Below are 13,804 nucleotides of genomic sequence, written 5' to 3'. Positions count from 1 at the left end.
GCCTTCCTCAATGAGAGGCTGCCTTTTCTGCAACCGCAGAGCCGGGAGCTAGGAGATCCAAAAAGAAAAGGAGTTTATTTTAGCAATACAAACTAACAGGGCTGCTACTCTGAAACCTGCTATTTGTAGTGAGTCATGGAGTCACTTGTTTATTTAATAGGTGCAATGCAATTGGCACCCTGCGAGCCAAATCTTGGTCCCATTAAAGTCAGTGGGAGCTCTGGTCATTGGCTTCAGTGGGACCAGGATCTGGCTCACAGGGTGCAAATATTTGTGAGGGCAACTTGGCAGTCACACATGGTCTCATCACTCAAACCAAGCCAGGAGGGGGGGACATGGGAAGAGAAGACGCCCGGGAAGTGGAGCACGCCCCCCACCCTTTGCTCCGGTTTTAAGAGTCAGGGGTCATACTGAAGGTAGCAGCGAGAGGGGAAAAGTGAGGTAGGGAGGGAGCGGGAGGTAGGGAGACAGTGGGAGAAGCAAGAAGGGAATCTATTTGCTGCCTCGCTCTTGATCCAGATATAGGTGAGCCCAGGAGAGCGAAGTTAGGAAAGCCACATTCATGCTTCGCCATGTTGGAAGGGTACCAAGATTTTCGTCTGAAGTAGTGCGCATGCCGATCAACGGGTCTTAAAATCAACCTCACTTCGCTGCTATTGTGAGCTCCACAGGGCAGAGTTACTTTTCGAGGGGCTATTTCTTGCATTATTTTAACGAAGCCAATATCTTAGATCGCCATAAAATTACCTAGAAACGAATGAGTGGAGGATACCCTTGTCTGTGGATTGATTTCCCTGTCTAGAAAGGCAAGCAGAGACGGTTGACGGACCAGAGCTCAAAGGCGTCTTCTTGCCAATGCAGAATTGTTCTTTACTGTGTATTTGCAACGCTTCCTATAGCCCAGGGGTTTCTGGGCTGTATTACTTTGAACTGTGTAGGAAGTGGGCATCTTGTGGCTCATGGGGGTGCTGGTCACTCCTCCGCAGGGAGCCAACGATGAAAAGTAAAGGTTGTGTATTCCTCAGATTTTTGCCGCAGGAGACAACGCCACCAGTCCAACTACCGGATGTACCAGAAATTCCAGTACCTATTTAAGATAGAGCCACGTAAGGGGAAGTGGGAGGGGAGACACTTCCGATTTTTAGGTCACCTATTGTACTTTGACTTCAGTGCTAAGTATTTCCACACCTCAGGATGTGGGGGGAGAAACCAAGCTGGTGACTAAGCCTTTGCCCCTCCCTGGCTGAGCAGAGCTCAGGTGACAGTACACGAAGGGAAGAGCAGGGTGTGGAATCGCTGCTCTTTATGCGCCTGCTACCCAGGATACATTCCCTCACGGAGATCGAATTGTCCGATCATCAACCGGGAAGCAGATTTTGTATCCCTAAATCCTGCTGATTAAGAGGGACTTTATTTAGGAAGTGGATTTATCACTGGAAAGAAACTTTTCGAGTCAGTTGCGAAGATTCCCCCCCCCCAAGATGTTTCGGGAAATAAAGTATCGGTGTCAGATTCAGCGCCTGTTGTTCATGGGATTTCTGATGCTGTTTGCCACGGTGGTGCTGAAATACTCCTCCTGGGAATGCAACTTCAGTGATCTCGGGAAAGAGACAGTGCATATGAAGAGCGAGAGTTGCAAGGATCATCTCTACCAGTCTCTAAAGTTGTCTCCCAGGGGCCAGATCAACTGCTCTCGGATCGTCAGAGGGGATGTGAAAGCCGTAGAGGAGGCTCTTTTGAGCAGGCTACAGAAGAAAACTAAATCTGAGCCTTTAACCCCGAAAGATTACGTGAATTTGACGAAGGACTGCGCTCACTTTAAACAGCGCAGGAGGTTTGTCGAGTTCCCACTGAGCAAAGAGGAGGAGGATTTTCCTATTGCATATTCCATGGTAGTGCATGAGAAGACTGAGATGTTCGAAAGATTGTTAAGGTCCATCTACACGCCCCAGAATATATACTGTGTCCACGTAGATCTAAAATCCCTGGACGAATTCAGGGAGGCAGTCCGAGGGATCGCCTCGTGCTTCGAAAATGTCTTTGTGGCCACTAAACTGGAGAGAGTAGTGTACGCGTCCTGGTCCCGGGTCCAAGCGGACCTGAACTGCATGGAGGACCTACTCAAGAGCAACGTGCCTTGGAGGTATCTCTTAAACACTTGCGGCACCGATTTCCCCATCAAGACCAACGCCGAGATTGTCCGAACCCTGAAGTTTCTAAACGGGAGAAACAATATGGAATCCGAGAAACCCTCTTCGATCAAGGAGGCTCGCTGGAAGTACCACCACCACGTGGAGAACTCGGTGATCCGAACCACCAAGGAGAAGAGCCCCCCGCCCCAGGCCTCACCCATGTTCACGGGCAATGCCTATGTTGTGATCACAAGGGACTTTGTTCAAGCCCTCTTTGAAAACCCGACGGCGCAGCAGCTGCTGGAGTGGTCAAAAGATACTTACAGCCCAGATGAACATATCTGGGCCACCCTCCACCGGATGCCAGGCATGCCAGGATCGGTGCCTTATAACAATAAGTATGAGGTCTCCGATCTCAATGCTGTTGCTAGATTGGTGAAGTGGTCCTACCTGGAGGGCGATGTCAGCAAAGGGGCACCCTACCCGCCGTGTACGGGTATCCACCAACGGGAGGTCTGTGTGTATGGGGTAGGTGATCTTCACTGGATGCTCCAAAACCACCATCTGCTAGCCAACAAGTTTGACCCAAAGGTAGATGAAAACGCAATCCAGTGTCTGGAGGAATATCTACGTTACAAGTCGGTGTATGGGAAAAATCTCTGAGAGCCTGTCAGGCCTGGCAAGGTGAAAACACAAATCTTGAGAGCGACCTGTAAAGAACTTCACCAAAAATGCGATGTAAAATTTACAGAGCACTTGGTTTTAGCTCGCACTCTCAGCAAGTGGGGGATTTTGCTCTGCATACAGTACTGGTCACTGAATTCACAGACTTGAGACGATCGACCGTATTTTTCCTATAGTAAAAACCTTAATATATGCTGTCCGAATTACAGTGAAACCTCTCCAGGAGATTCTAGACAGCCTCATGTTGTCAGTACTGAGTCAGATTCTGCTCCACCTTGAACAAAAAACCTCCAGTAAGCGATTGCCCTGTCCTTGGGCGTGGTTGCTCAAGACGGATTTCACTGTATTTCAGTTGGAATAAAAGCTTTTTCATATGAAGGAAACAAAAAGGAATTTGCTAATCACTTGGAACGTCTGTTTAATTTGCTTCCTCCATTCCACCGTTGAGGTTGCATTCTAAAGTAATTGTCCTTTTGTAGTTTATGCTATAAAATAAGGAGACTCCTACTGTAGAGGGGGAAATAAGATTTAACCTGGTTATCAGCCGCAGTCATTTTCCTATTTAAGTGTCTCTTCTTATTCTCAGGATGTGGCTTGAGAGGGTAATATTCAGGACCTGTTTATTCTCAAATCCAGTCTGCATGGCATTAGCAGTCAGTGCCAGGACATGCTATCTAGAGTAAACATTTTCTGTGGAAAATCCTAACTGTAGAAATCGATGGATTTAAATTATGCTTTAAGTGTATATAATGTGAACTGCAATTCAAGAGTATTCAGATGTGGAGTGCTGGTACAGTCCTCTGTTTCTGTGATAAAGTAATTGATCTAGAAGTTGTACATAAGCAGCACATTTCATCCCCACTGATCTTGGGGAAAGAGCCCCCACTTTCTTTGGGGGGGAGGGGGAGAGAGTCACAAAAATAAAAAAATTGCACCATAACTTTTTTCTGCTTTGTGGTGAAAGTTTGGAAGAACTACTTTATCTGTAGACATGATTTCCTGGTACATTAGCACACAATAACAATCTTAAAGATAAAAATATTTTAAGGAATATTATAAACCTTAACATTGTTTGAACATAGCATGTGTGTTTGGTTAAAAAGCAGGCAGTAGATTTACTATGAATCAACTTTTCTTTCTGCTTTGTTTCCTTCTATGTTTTACTAATCTTTCACGTACACACTCCAAAGACAGAGATTGTTTGGTTTCCTTGCATTTCCTTTTGTATGGTTAACCACAAATGTCCACCTTATGAGATTGTGTAAATTAGTTTTCTAGTCTCTTTTCCTGGTTCTGCCTGGTCAGTTGCTTATATTTAAAAATAAGGGTGGGCAAATGACTCTTGAAAACATTGAGAAAGTTTTTTCCTTTGTAGAGTAGAAAGAAACCCAGAGTGGAATGCAGGATTAAAGGTTCAGATCAGTTCATACAAGAGCACAAACAACTTTACATAGTTTACTTTCTTTGCCCAATGCTGTGCCTACATGCCAGAGGTGGCTTTCCAGACACCATCCTTTCTACTACCTAACTTGGATTGACACGACTGTGTCTTTTACTATCTCAACCAGTTTGGCTTGGTTTGTTTTAAACATGCCACTAACAAAAAGCTAATCAGAAGCTATGTTTTGTATATTAAATTTTGTCCCTTAGAATTAAAAAAAATAATGAAAATATAAAACCCCAGCTCCTTGGGTTATTTTGTAGCCTTTATGTCTTAACTGTTGAGACTATAATAGGACTGGGAGACCAGAGATCCAGGTTTTACTGACCTGGCGCATGACCAAAGCCATTTAACTTCTGTGCCTCAGTTTTTTCATCTGAGGAAACTGGGACAATAACCCTTAACTCTAGTGGTATTGTGAGGCTAAATTTGGTGAGATTCTTCGATAAAAGGTGCCATAAGTTATAGTTACAAAGAGAACCCTGAGACCCAGTCAGAATTAAGACCGCCAAGATTTCCATGGAAAGCAGGGACTTTGCCCCCAAATCTTAGTCAAATCAAACATTACTCAACTCATCCCTTCCCTCTCTACAACTTCTCTTGTAATGGATGGGGGCTGGAGGGGAAACACTCATGAGTGTTTATACTGAACACACCCCAAGAGCTTTGCCAGTTAATCCAGCTGGCTTCCATGGGCCCCATCTGCTTTTCCTTGTGTGTCACCTTGACCCTTAGCTCATTCCTCTCTGTGCTATTACCCTATCTGTATACATTTCACTAGTGCAGCACTATAATACTGTGGCTGCTGGCAGACGGCCACTATTACCCTACTGATGTCTGAGGCAACTCCGTGGCAGCTGGCTGGAGGGATGAAAATGAGGGTGACTGAAATCATGATTTCAACCATTTGATTTTTTTTTAAATAATTGTTTTAAATCAGGTTGCAATTACATAAAACTAAATTGAAAAATGTATGCAACTGCAACTTCAGATTAAACCGTATCATGAACGCCGTTATAAATGCTGTTTTTTAAAATGCCACAACTGGTAGGGAATCTGAATGTTACAAAACTGCTATAAGCAATAGCAAATATTAACAATTAGGGCCCTGATCCCACAAACACCTAATCAAGTAGGTGACTTTACTCACACAACTAAACCCATTCACTTTAATGAGACTACTCATGTGCTTCAAGTTAGGCATGGGCATAAATGTTTGCTGCATCAGTGGCTAAAACTATTTCTATTAAAAACTTTAGTGGCATAAAACTGGTCACTTGCATACAAAAAGTTATGGATATTTTCAGTGGGTTAGAAAATGTATTGTGAATTTTTCATATTCACAGGGCAACTTTTCAAAATAAGAAACTTAAAGTTAAGTGCCTAAATCTGAATTAAAAGCCTCAGATCAAGATTTTTAAAAAGCATCTAGAATGACTATGGTGCACATGCCCATTGACGTCAGAGTGCAAACTTTGCCAGACATGCATAGCCTGGTCAAAGCATTTCAGGTTTCTTAATTTGTGCAGGTTCACTGTATCGGAGGGTGTTAATGGTTGCAAATATAGCAGGGACTATTTCCTTATCAATTTTGTATGAGAGCTGGTGGTGTTCTCACCGAAGGAAGTTAATGAGACCCTGGATTCTTTTTTCAAGACATATGACCATTTTAAATCCAATTTATTTATTTTGGAGAAAACCATCTCTACATAAAATAGACTACCAATTAGGAAGCTAGCACTCAACACAAGACAAATAGCTGAACTGGATGAGACTGGAAAATAAGTAAAAAGCTAGACACACATTTTAAAAATGTGAATTTAAATTTTAAAAAGTCAATCTAAATAAAATTTTTAAAAAATAATTTTATCCACCTTATATGCCAGTTATGTCCTTTCAAATGGGGACTATTTAGCTCCTCCCCCACTCCTCAACTGTTTTTGCTGCCAAATTAACATTTATTTGTTGGACACCTCCCTCTGCTTTCCTGCAGATAGTTTTGGAGGAGTCAGGCTGACCACTAGTACGTCACTGATCAATCCGCGGTAGAAACTGATTATTCAGTTGCCAGGATATTTGCTAATTAAATTGTCACCTCAACCCTATCCAAAGGATATGCTGGAAATGAGCATCTGTCCTTCCGGCTTTGGGAAGAGTGGAAATTTAGGGTTCATCTACTCTACAATCTGGAGCCACAAGCGAGCCATGTGTGTTCTCTGACAGTTATGCAGGCCGGCCTAGAATAACTTTATGCAGACTCAGGTCCTTTGATCCAGGTTAGACCAGTCTGTACTCTGATTCCTGAGGGTGAAGCTTCAAGAGACTTGTTACCTGCATCATTTCAGTATTGTGCCTTATCCACAGGAAGCATTCCTTACTTTACCCCTTTAGCCAGGAATACAACAACTAGCAAGCCCATAAAGATACATATATTAACACAATAGTCTGAATATTCCCTAGTGTCTGTCACATCTCAATACAATAGGCTTTGAGTATTCCATGATTCTATAGCATTCAAGTGTCCCATACACTTCCAGATCTGTTAGAGTAATTTATAATCCCTTTGTAATCATTCTGTATACATTTTGCCATTGTCAGTTTTGCCTCCCCCCTTAAGCGTTATATATATTGTCCCCAGAGAATATTAATTTTTATTGTTTAAGACACTTGGAAAGGCATATGTTAGACTTGTTCCAGACCAGAATTTTATGGAGTAGTTAGCAGAAATAAGCATGCTGGTTTGGGGAAACTAAGAATTAACACAAGCTTTTGTCCCAGATTCAAAGTTTGGGAAAGATTGAATTTGCTTTTTCTATTGTCCATTGCCACTCCCCACCAAAATCTCTGCCTGTGCTCCTTGCCATTATTGATTTCATCTGGAGGCAGAAACACTAAAATACTGTGAAGTTGCTTTTGTGTCATGTCTGTCCTGATTTGTACCAGGAAGTGCTAAACATCATGTGCACTCCCTAGCTCTTTTAGGTCACAGAAGTTCAGATAAGCCGCCCAACTGACACTGATAAAAAAGTGTAATAAAAGTGTAACATCTGTTTTCTGTGTGGCAAAACTATTTACAGTGCAATCTTGCTTGAACCCATGCACTTTCTTTCAGGGGCAGCAGGTTTGTGTAATTTTCGGCGGTGCTCAGAACAGGTCCAAGTCCTGCCTCCCCACACCTGCCTTGTAAGCCAATATTTTTTTTAATAATATAAAAATGGACTGGAAACAGCAAGCATTTAACAGTTTCCCTATATTGCACAATGTGAGTGTGTGTGGGGGGAGGGGGATGAGGGCTCTGGCTGGGGGTGAAGGCTCTGGGGTGGGGCTGGAGATTAGGGGTTTGAGGTGTGGGAGGGGGCTCAGGACTGGGGCAGAGGGTTGGGGTGCAGGGGGTGAGGGCTCTGGCTGGGGGTGCATGCTCTGGGGTGGGCCTGGGGATGAGGAGTTTGGGATGCAGGCAGGCTGGGGAAGAGACCCAGCTCCGAACATTGGTAGAGCTGGGCCCCTGGGCCTTGAATATTCCTGGAGGCTGGGCACCACAGGCCCATACAACATTGTCCCTGCTTTCTTTTGAGCTTCAGCTGGTCTAGAGTGACTTGGTAGATGCAATTTTTTCTTCCTCACCCTCATATGCTATGCCCTCATCACACTGCCAAAGACTGAGGAAGAGGTTTAGCTTAATCCACCCTGAGGAAACTGATAAATAGACCTTCCACGTTAACTCAGTGACATGGTGATTAGCCTTAGTCTTACCAAGGAGCTAGACCATGAAGTGTATTAAATGGTCAATCAGGTATGCTGTAGGATTGGAATATTTAATTATAAACCTAATGAAACATTGAGAATTAAGTCAGCTTGGTTAATGCACCAGTTTTAACTGCAAGGAAGCAGAATAGACACAGGCCTAAACCTCAGGGCTAGACACTTGTGATAAACTAAACTCTTCCTAAAATTACAATTGACCCTGCCTGTACAAAACCTAGCATTACTGCAGTGGGCTCTGGATCAGCCCTTTGCGCAAAGTATACTGGTCAGTCAGTAGCAGAGGTGGAAATAGAGCTCAGGAGTTCTGGACTCTCCTTCTAGGCCTTGTGGCCTTCAAAAGGTACGTTTACACTGCAAGGACCAAAATACACACTGCTGCAGCAAGTCTCAGATCCTGGGTCAGCTGACTTGGGCTCACACTATAGGGTTAAAAATAGTAGCATAGATGTTTGGGATTGGGCTGGAGCCCAAGAGCCAAGGCACCCCCCCTTGCTGGGTTTCAGAGCCCAGTCCAGGTGGGAACAGCTATGCTACCTTTTTTAGCTCTGCAGTGTGAGCCCAAGTCAGTTGACCTGAGCTCTGAGACTCGCTGCCACAGGGGTTTATTTTTACAGAGTAGATATACCCTGAGGAGTCTTCAGCCTGGCAGTATTTTTGCTCCTCTGAAAATTCACCCTAGTCATCAGGCATGATAAAAATTAAGACTTTGCTCATTTCTAAGCTAGGATTCCCATAATTTATGTGGCATACAAATGTCATCTTATTTTTGAGCATGTGTAGTGGTAGGACAATTATATAGAGATTCTGGATAACTGGATAACCTACATAACCCAGTCATGAGGCTTCATCTCTTGTAACTAATTCAGCCACCCCAATCTCAGGCCTTTAAAAGTGTTATATCAATTACAGCATATTACATGACAGCATAAGCAGCACACACCACTTGGCTTCAATGGGCTTTGGATCAGAACTTAGACCCTGAGCTGTTGAAACAGGAAATCTGTTTACGCAGGGCATCTCAGAGAAATAACTGAAGCAGTCATTGCTATTAAGTACCTCTGAGCTTATCACATGAATGCCTTATTTAATTAGATAGCATACTGTCCTTTGTCCCACTGACTTCTCCAAATGACAGACATTAGATTTCGTAGAAGTTACCATAGAAACACAGTTTGGCACTTCCATATCCAAGGTTCTAATGGAGATACAGGAGGAAAGAGTATCTAGTTCCTGTTTGGCCATTACTCACCATTTAATTCAAAAATATTTGAGTTCAAAAAGAGGAGTCCTGTATCTTGCTGATAAATGTTTTTTTTAAACTCAGACTCTTTTCAGAATTGAGTTAGTTTCTTATGGAAGGACAAGAGTTAACCCCAGAGATGAGCAAAGACAAATATTCTGACGAAGGAATGTTCTTAATAATTCCATTCAAAAAACATTAGAATGATCAGATTTGTGAACCAAGGCATACATACCAAACCAGCAGTTCCACTCTAGATTAGTTAAGGGACAATGATTACAATTAGAATATACTCAGCTCTTATCGAGATCCACAGGAGGTCAGAATCATCATATCCTTTCACACTTTAGGAAACTGAGGCACAAAGACATGCTGTGACTTGCCCTAGATCACCCAGCAGGCCAGTGGCCATGCCAGGACTAGGAACCAGGTCTCCTGAGTCCCAGTCCAGTACTTCACCCATGAGCCCACACATGTAACCTACCCATTCCTCCATAAATGGGTTCAAACCTCAGACTGTCCAGAACATTACATAGTTTACATATAGAAGTATCCACACCAGAAACCTTGTCAGTTACTCATCCAATCAAGGAACCAACATACATTGTGACCGATATCTACAAACTTCACATTTTGAATATCACATGGCTAGCAATCAACTGCTTACAAAAAATCTATTGCCCAAGAATGAGGTAAATTAACTATCTGGTCAATAATGTGAAACAAATCAGAGGAAGCTAGTTTGTTCTCAAACTGAAAAAGGCAAAAAGTTGATGAATAAATGATTCATGATTGTTCACCTGGATCTAGCTAAGACAAGCAAAACAGAGGTCTTGACTATTCGCAGTTACTGAAGATCCCCTGGCACTCTGCAAGAATCAAGGAGCTAGTATCAGTGAACTGACCAGATTCCAACATTTGACTTACTTAGGGAGGTAGTCTTGATACTGTTCTGTAGGTTCCTCCAGCCCTCCCCAGGAGATACTGACTTAGGACCCAGTCCTACTTGGAGCACCACGCTGCCCTGCACCCACTGAGAGCCCCACTAAAGCCAATGAGGTTCCATACAAGGATTTGTCCTTGCAGAGCTCAGGGCCTTAGCCCAGCTGTCGTTCTGGATAGGAGTACATTAGACATTTACCAATAATCTTTTAGATGAGACTGCCATTTATTGGCTAATTCTGATTCGGACCATTGAGACGCAACTCAGCTGGCTTTAGTGTCACGTTTTAGGTCAAGTTCTCATTTATCTTCACAAAAGGTACTTGATGTGAACTGTAGTCAGTGTAATGAACAGTGACAACAGACACCTGCAGGGAATGCTAGCAGAGCTTCCGCAGTCATCCCTTCTTTCTCTACTCAGAGATTGGTTGCCACAGGTGTCTTTGTTTTCCAAGATCCTACTTTTACATGTGTAGGTGTGAGTGAGAGAGACATATAACAGAAAAGGAGGATTAAATTAAAATATATTAAGAGGAAACTAAATTAAGTAATAAATCACAAACAGAACCAGGGGCAAGAGATACAATAGACCACTAGGAAAATCTGCAGAGTTATCATTGAGGCAAATGTGGGATCATCTCTTTTCTCATTGGACTATGGCAGAATTTCCTAGCTGTGAGAGAACGGCCAAGGAGAGAGCTCAAACAAGCTGGGATCATAGCAGAATACTACACACTTCCTTTAAACATTTGTAAGATTCAGATGCTTTGAGAACAAGAAGAGAAAGCACAAAATATCTTACCCTTCAAAGGCCCTACCACAAAGAGAAGACTCATTTCTGCTACAGTCCCAAAATAAGGGGAGAAAATACTTACCCCACCACAACAAACCACTTAAGCACTATCTAACTTCAAGCCAGCATGTACCCTTCCTGCAGGCTTATATACCCCACAGCTCTGCAGGGAAACAGCTGCCTGCCGCTAACAAGACTGATTTGCCTTCTTACGAGGAACACTTGCACTGCTACCCATCAACATTAGCCGACTGCAGAGATGCTTAACTCTACAACAGGGGACTTTTAACCCTTTCCTCGCCAGAACCTTTGTGTGGACTTTTACTCTGTCAACCAACCCTATCAATCACATAATTGACCAGATATAAATTTCTAAAATACTCATAGCCCTTCTGCCTGGGCACGGCAGAAATCATTGGCTTCTTTCAGCAGCATAAGGGGAAACCTCCCGTGGGACTCTACTAATACTAGGCCTTTGGGGGAAAAAACTCTCTCTCATGCGTGCTGAACACCTGAATTCACTTATCTGGAGGAGAAATGTCATGAGCATGCCCTGCTAGAAGCATGAGGGCCCATTAAGCCATGCGGGCTGTATCAGCAGCTATTTTTGGGTGGGGGTGGGGGTTCAATAATGTAGTATATTGTCATTTGCAGACTCATTTTGCTAGAGAAAAATCTAACGAGCAGCAAGTGGCATGTCCTCAGTGGGATGGAGAATGTTACTAGGAGATGGATCACCTAAGCATAGCCAAGCTATTCCAGGGAAGTTAGGGGTGTGCTGAAGAGCATTAGAACTTCTTAACAGATTTCGTACACAATCAAGACAACAAAGAAATGTAAAGAAAACCCCCTTTTCAAATTTCAGTATCCTGGGCACAATGCTTGTAGCATTTTACAGTCTCTTAGCACAAGAGCAAATGACTACACAAACCACCCCCTCTTCCCCAGAGGGCCCCGAGACATCACCCTTACAGTTTCTTTTGCTGTGACACGTTGCATCTGGCAGCAACATGAATGCTGTATAGGACCACACCATTGCAAACCACTTCCTATGAGAGGCAAGTCTGCAATTGCAGCCCAGTTTGTTAAGACTTGGTACAATATATATGTTCAGCGGAAGCATTATGTGATGGACAGCTCTGTCCCCGTTTGAGCAATGCAGTGGAATGATATATGCCATAAACATTATGATATTGACAGTATCTCATAGCTTATGTCTGAAAAATAATCCAGGTGGCAGAGCCTATTAGAGCACATGGGCGACTCAGGAGCTAGAAGGGGCTAGCATTTGCAGACACCTGAAAAGAGTATGGCTTTCCCAGGAAACACGGCAGAGAGTGTGCAGGGACCAATAAATCTTTGCCTGTACTGGATACCTTCTCCTGAATGAGCTTCCATTAAAAGCCAAATTAGCTTTAAAAGGAGAGTGGGAAACTTTATCCTCAGGTGGCATGTGCATGTGATTTCACGGGTTTCACAAAATACGCTGGACTAGCTGAGTTTTAAAGTACTGCCGCTGTATTTTAACCATGTAACCACATATTAAGTTTTGCCTGTGTTGGTAAAGAGTTCAAAGATTGAACTAGTTTATTTTACTACAGCACGCAGCAGTCTTCTCTTAGTTCAATTTTAGCTGCCGCGTGTCTGTTTTTAAAGCGCTAGGACGCTGAGGATGAGTATTCAGTATATCAATTCATCGTCTGTATCATACCTCTGATCACAACTGGACCCTCAGTCTACGCTCTATGACAGTTCTTCTCTGTCCCGGACTCAGCTCCTACCACCCCAGGCAAGTTCCTCGCCTGAGGGAGTGGCTGGGAATGGGTAGAGAAGAGAGGCAGGTTATGATCTGGAGGAGGCAGGAAGGAGAGTTCCCAGAAAGAGGCAGGCAGAAAGTTTCAGTACTTATTTCATGCTAAAGTCTGGCCCCGACTCCAATTCCCAGAGGCCAGAACTACTCCCCCACCTTCCTCAGTACAAGGTGCCTAAGAGGCCACTCAGTACCCATGTGAACTATTCTTTCCCAGGTACCATTCACATGGGGATTAGCCAGTTTCCCTAAGGATTAAAAGTACTGTGAGAATAAATCTTTTAAAAAAACAAAACCCCAAATAACAGCGAGAGAATGTTTGGCAGCTGGTGGAAACACAATAAGTAATAGATCACCTGAGGGGGATGAAAGTGAACTGCCAACCTTAGCCAATTAGAACCAATTACTTGCCTTCCCATGTTGGCAAAAAAGCCAGGCAAAAGTAGCCAAGTTTAACATCTTTCATGTCAGTTGAGTAGTGGAACACGTCCTTGTTTGGCCTGGGAACAGAACCAGAAACTGTTAACATCTATTGCTTTTGTGTAAGCTCTAAATGTGAAACAAAGCAGAACAGAGTCGAATAATGAAATAGTGGTTTTTTGCCACCATAAAGGTTAAAATCTAAGGTCCTGATCCCACAAAGAGCTGTGGTCAGGCAATAGCCTGCCCTTGAATGGAAGTAAGTTCAGAGGAATAGGGTCTCCATTTGCAACAAACAATGTAATCAACAAATTTTAACCCCTTTTCCAATTCCCAAACGATCTGCAAACAAACTTTACTGGAAAAAAATTGTAATCTGTAATTATTGTAGGAATGACTTGCAAACATATTTCAGCCTGTGAATTTCTTGTTACTACTACTAGTTGGCATTTGCTAGTCACACAGTGTCACCGGTCATCTCCAGCATATCCTGCTATACCCACAAAGAACTGCCAAGGTGGCATTGTGAACATTTGTGTACAGTTATCCATGTGAGGAGTCACACTTCTTCCTTCCA

The 13,804-nt window shown here is 43.2% G+C and overlaps 1 protein-coding gene across 1 annotated transcript; it reads left to right on the top strand.

Annotated features, from left to right (window-relative positions):
- Positions 1-1,481: 1,481 nt before the first annotated feature.
- On the top strand, positions 1,482-3,813 carry GCNT3 (glucosaminyl (N-acetyl) transferase 3, mucin type). The gene has a single exon (XM_048867965.2). It carries the CDS (start codon positions 1,482-1,484, stop codon positions 2,793-2,795), a length of 1,314 nt encoding a protein of 437 aa, XP_048723922.2. The 3' UTR covers positions 2,796-3,813.
- The last annotated feature ends 9,991 nt before the right edge of the window (positions 3,814-13,804 follow it).

This window comes from Caretta caretta, chromosome 10 (assembly GCF_965140235.1).
Source record: "Caretta caretta isolate rCarCar2 chromosome 10, rCarCar1.hap1, whole genome shotgun sequence".
Taxonomy (NCBI): Eukaryota; Metazoa; Chordata; order Testudines; family Cheloniidae; genus Caretta; species Caretta caretta.
The sequence above is the reverse complement of the archived record's forward strand: the minus strand, read 5'-3'. Positions and strand labels throughout refer to the sequence as shown.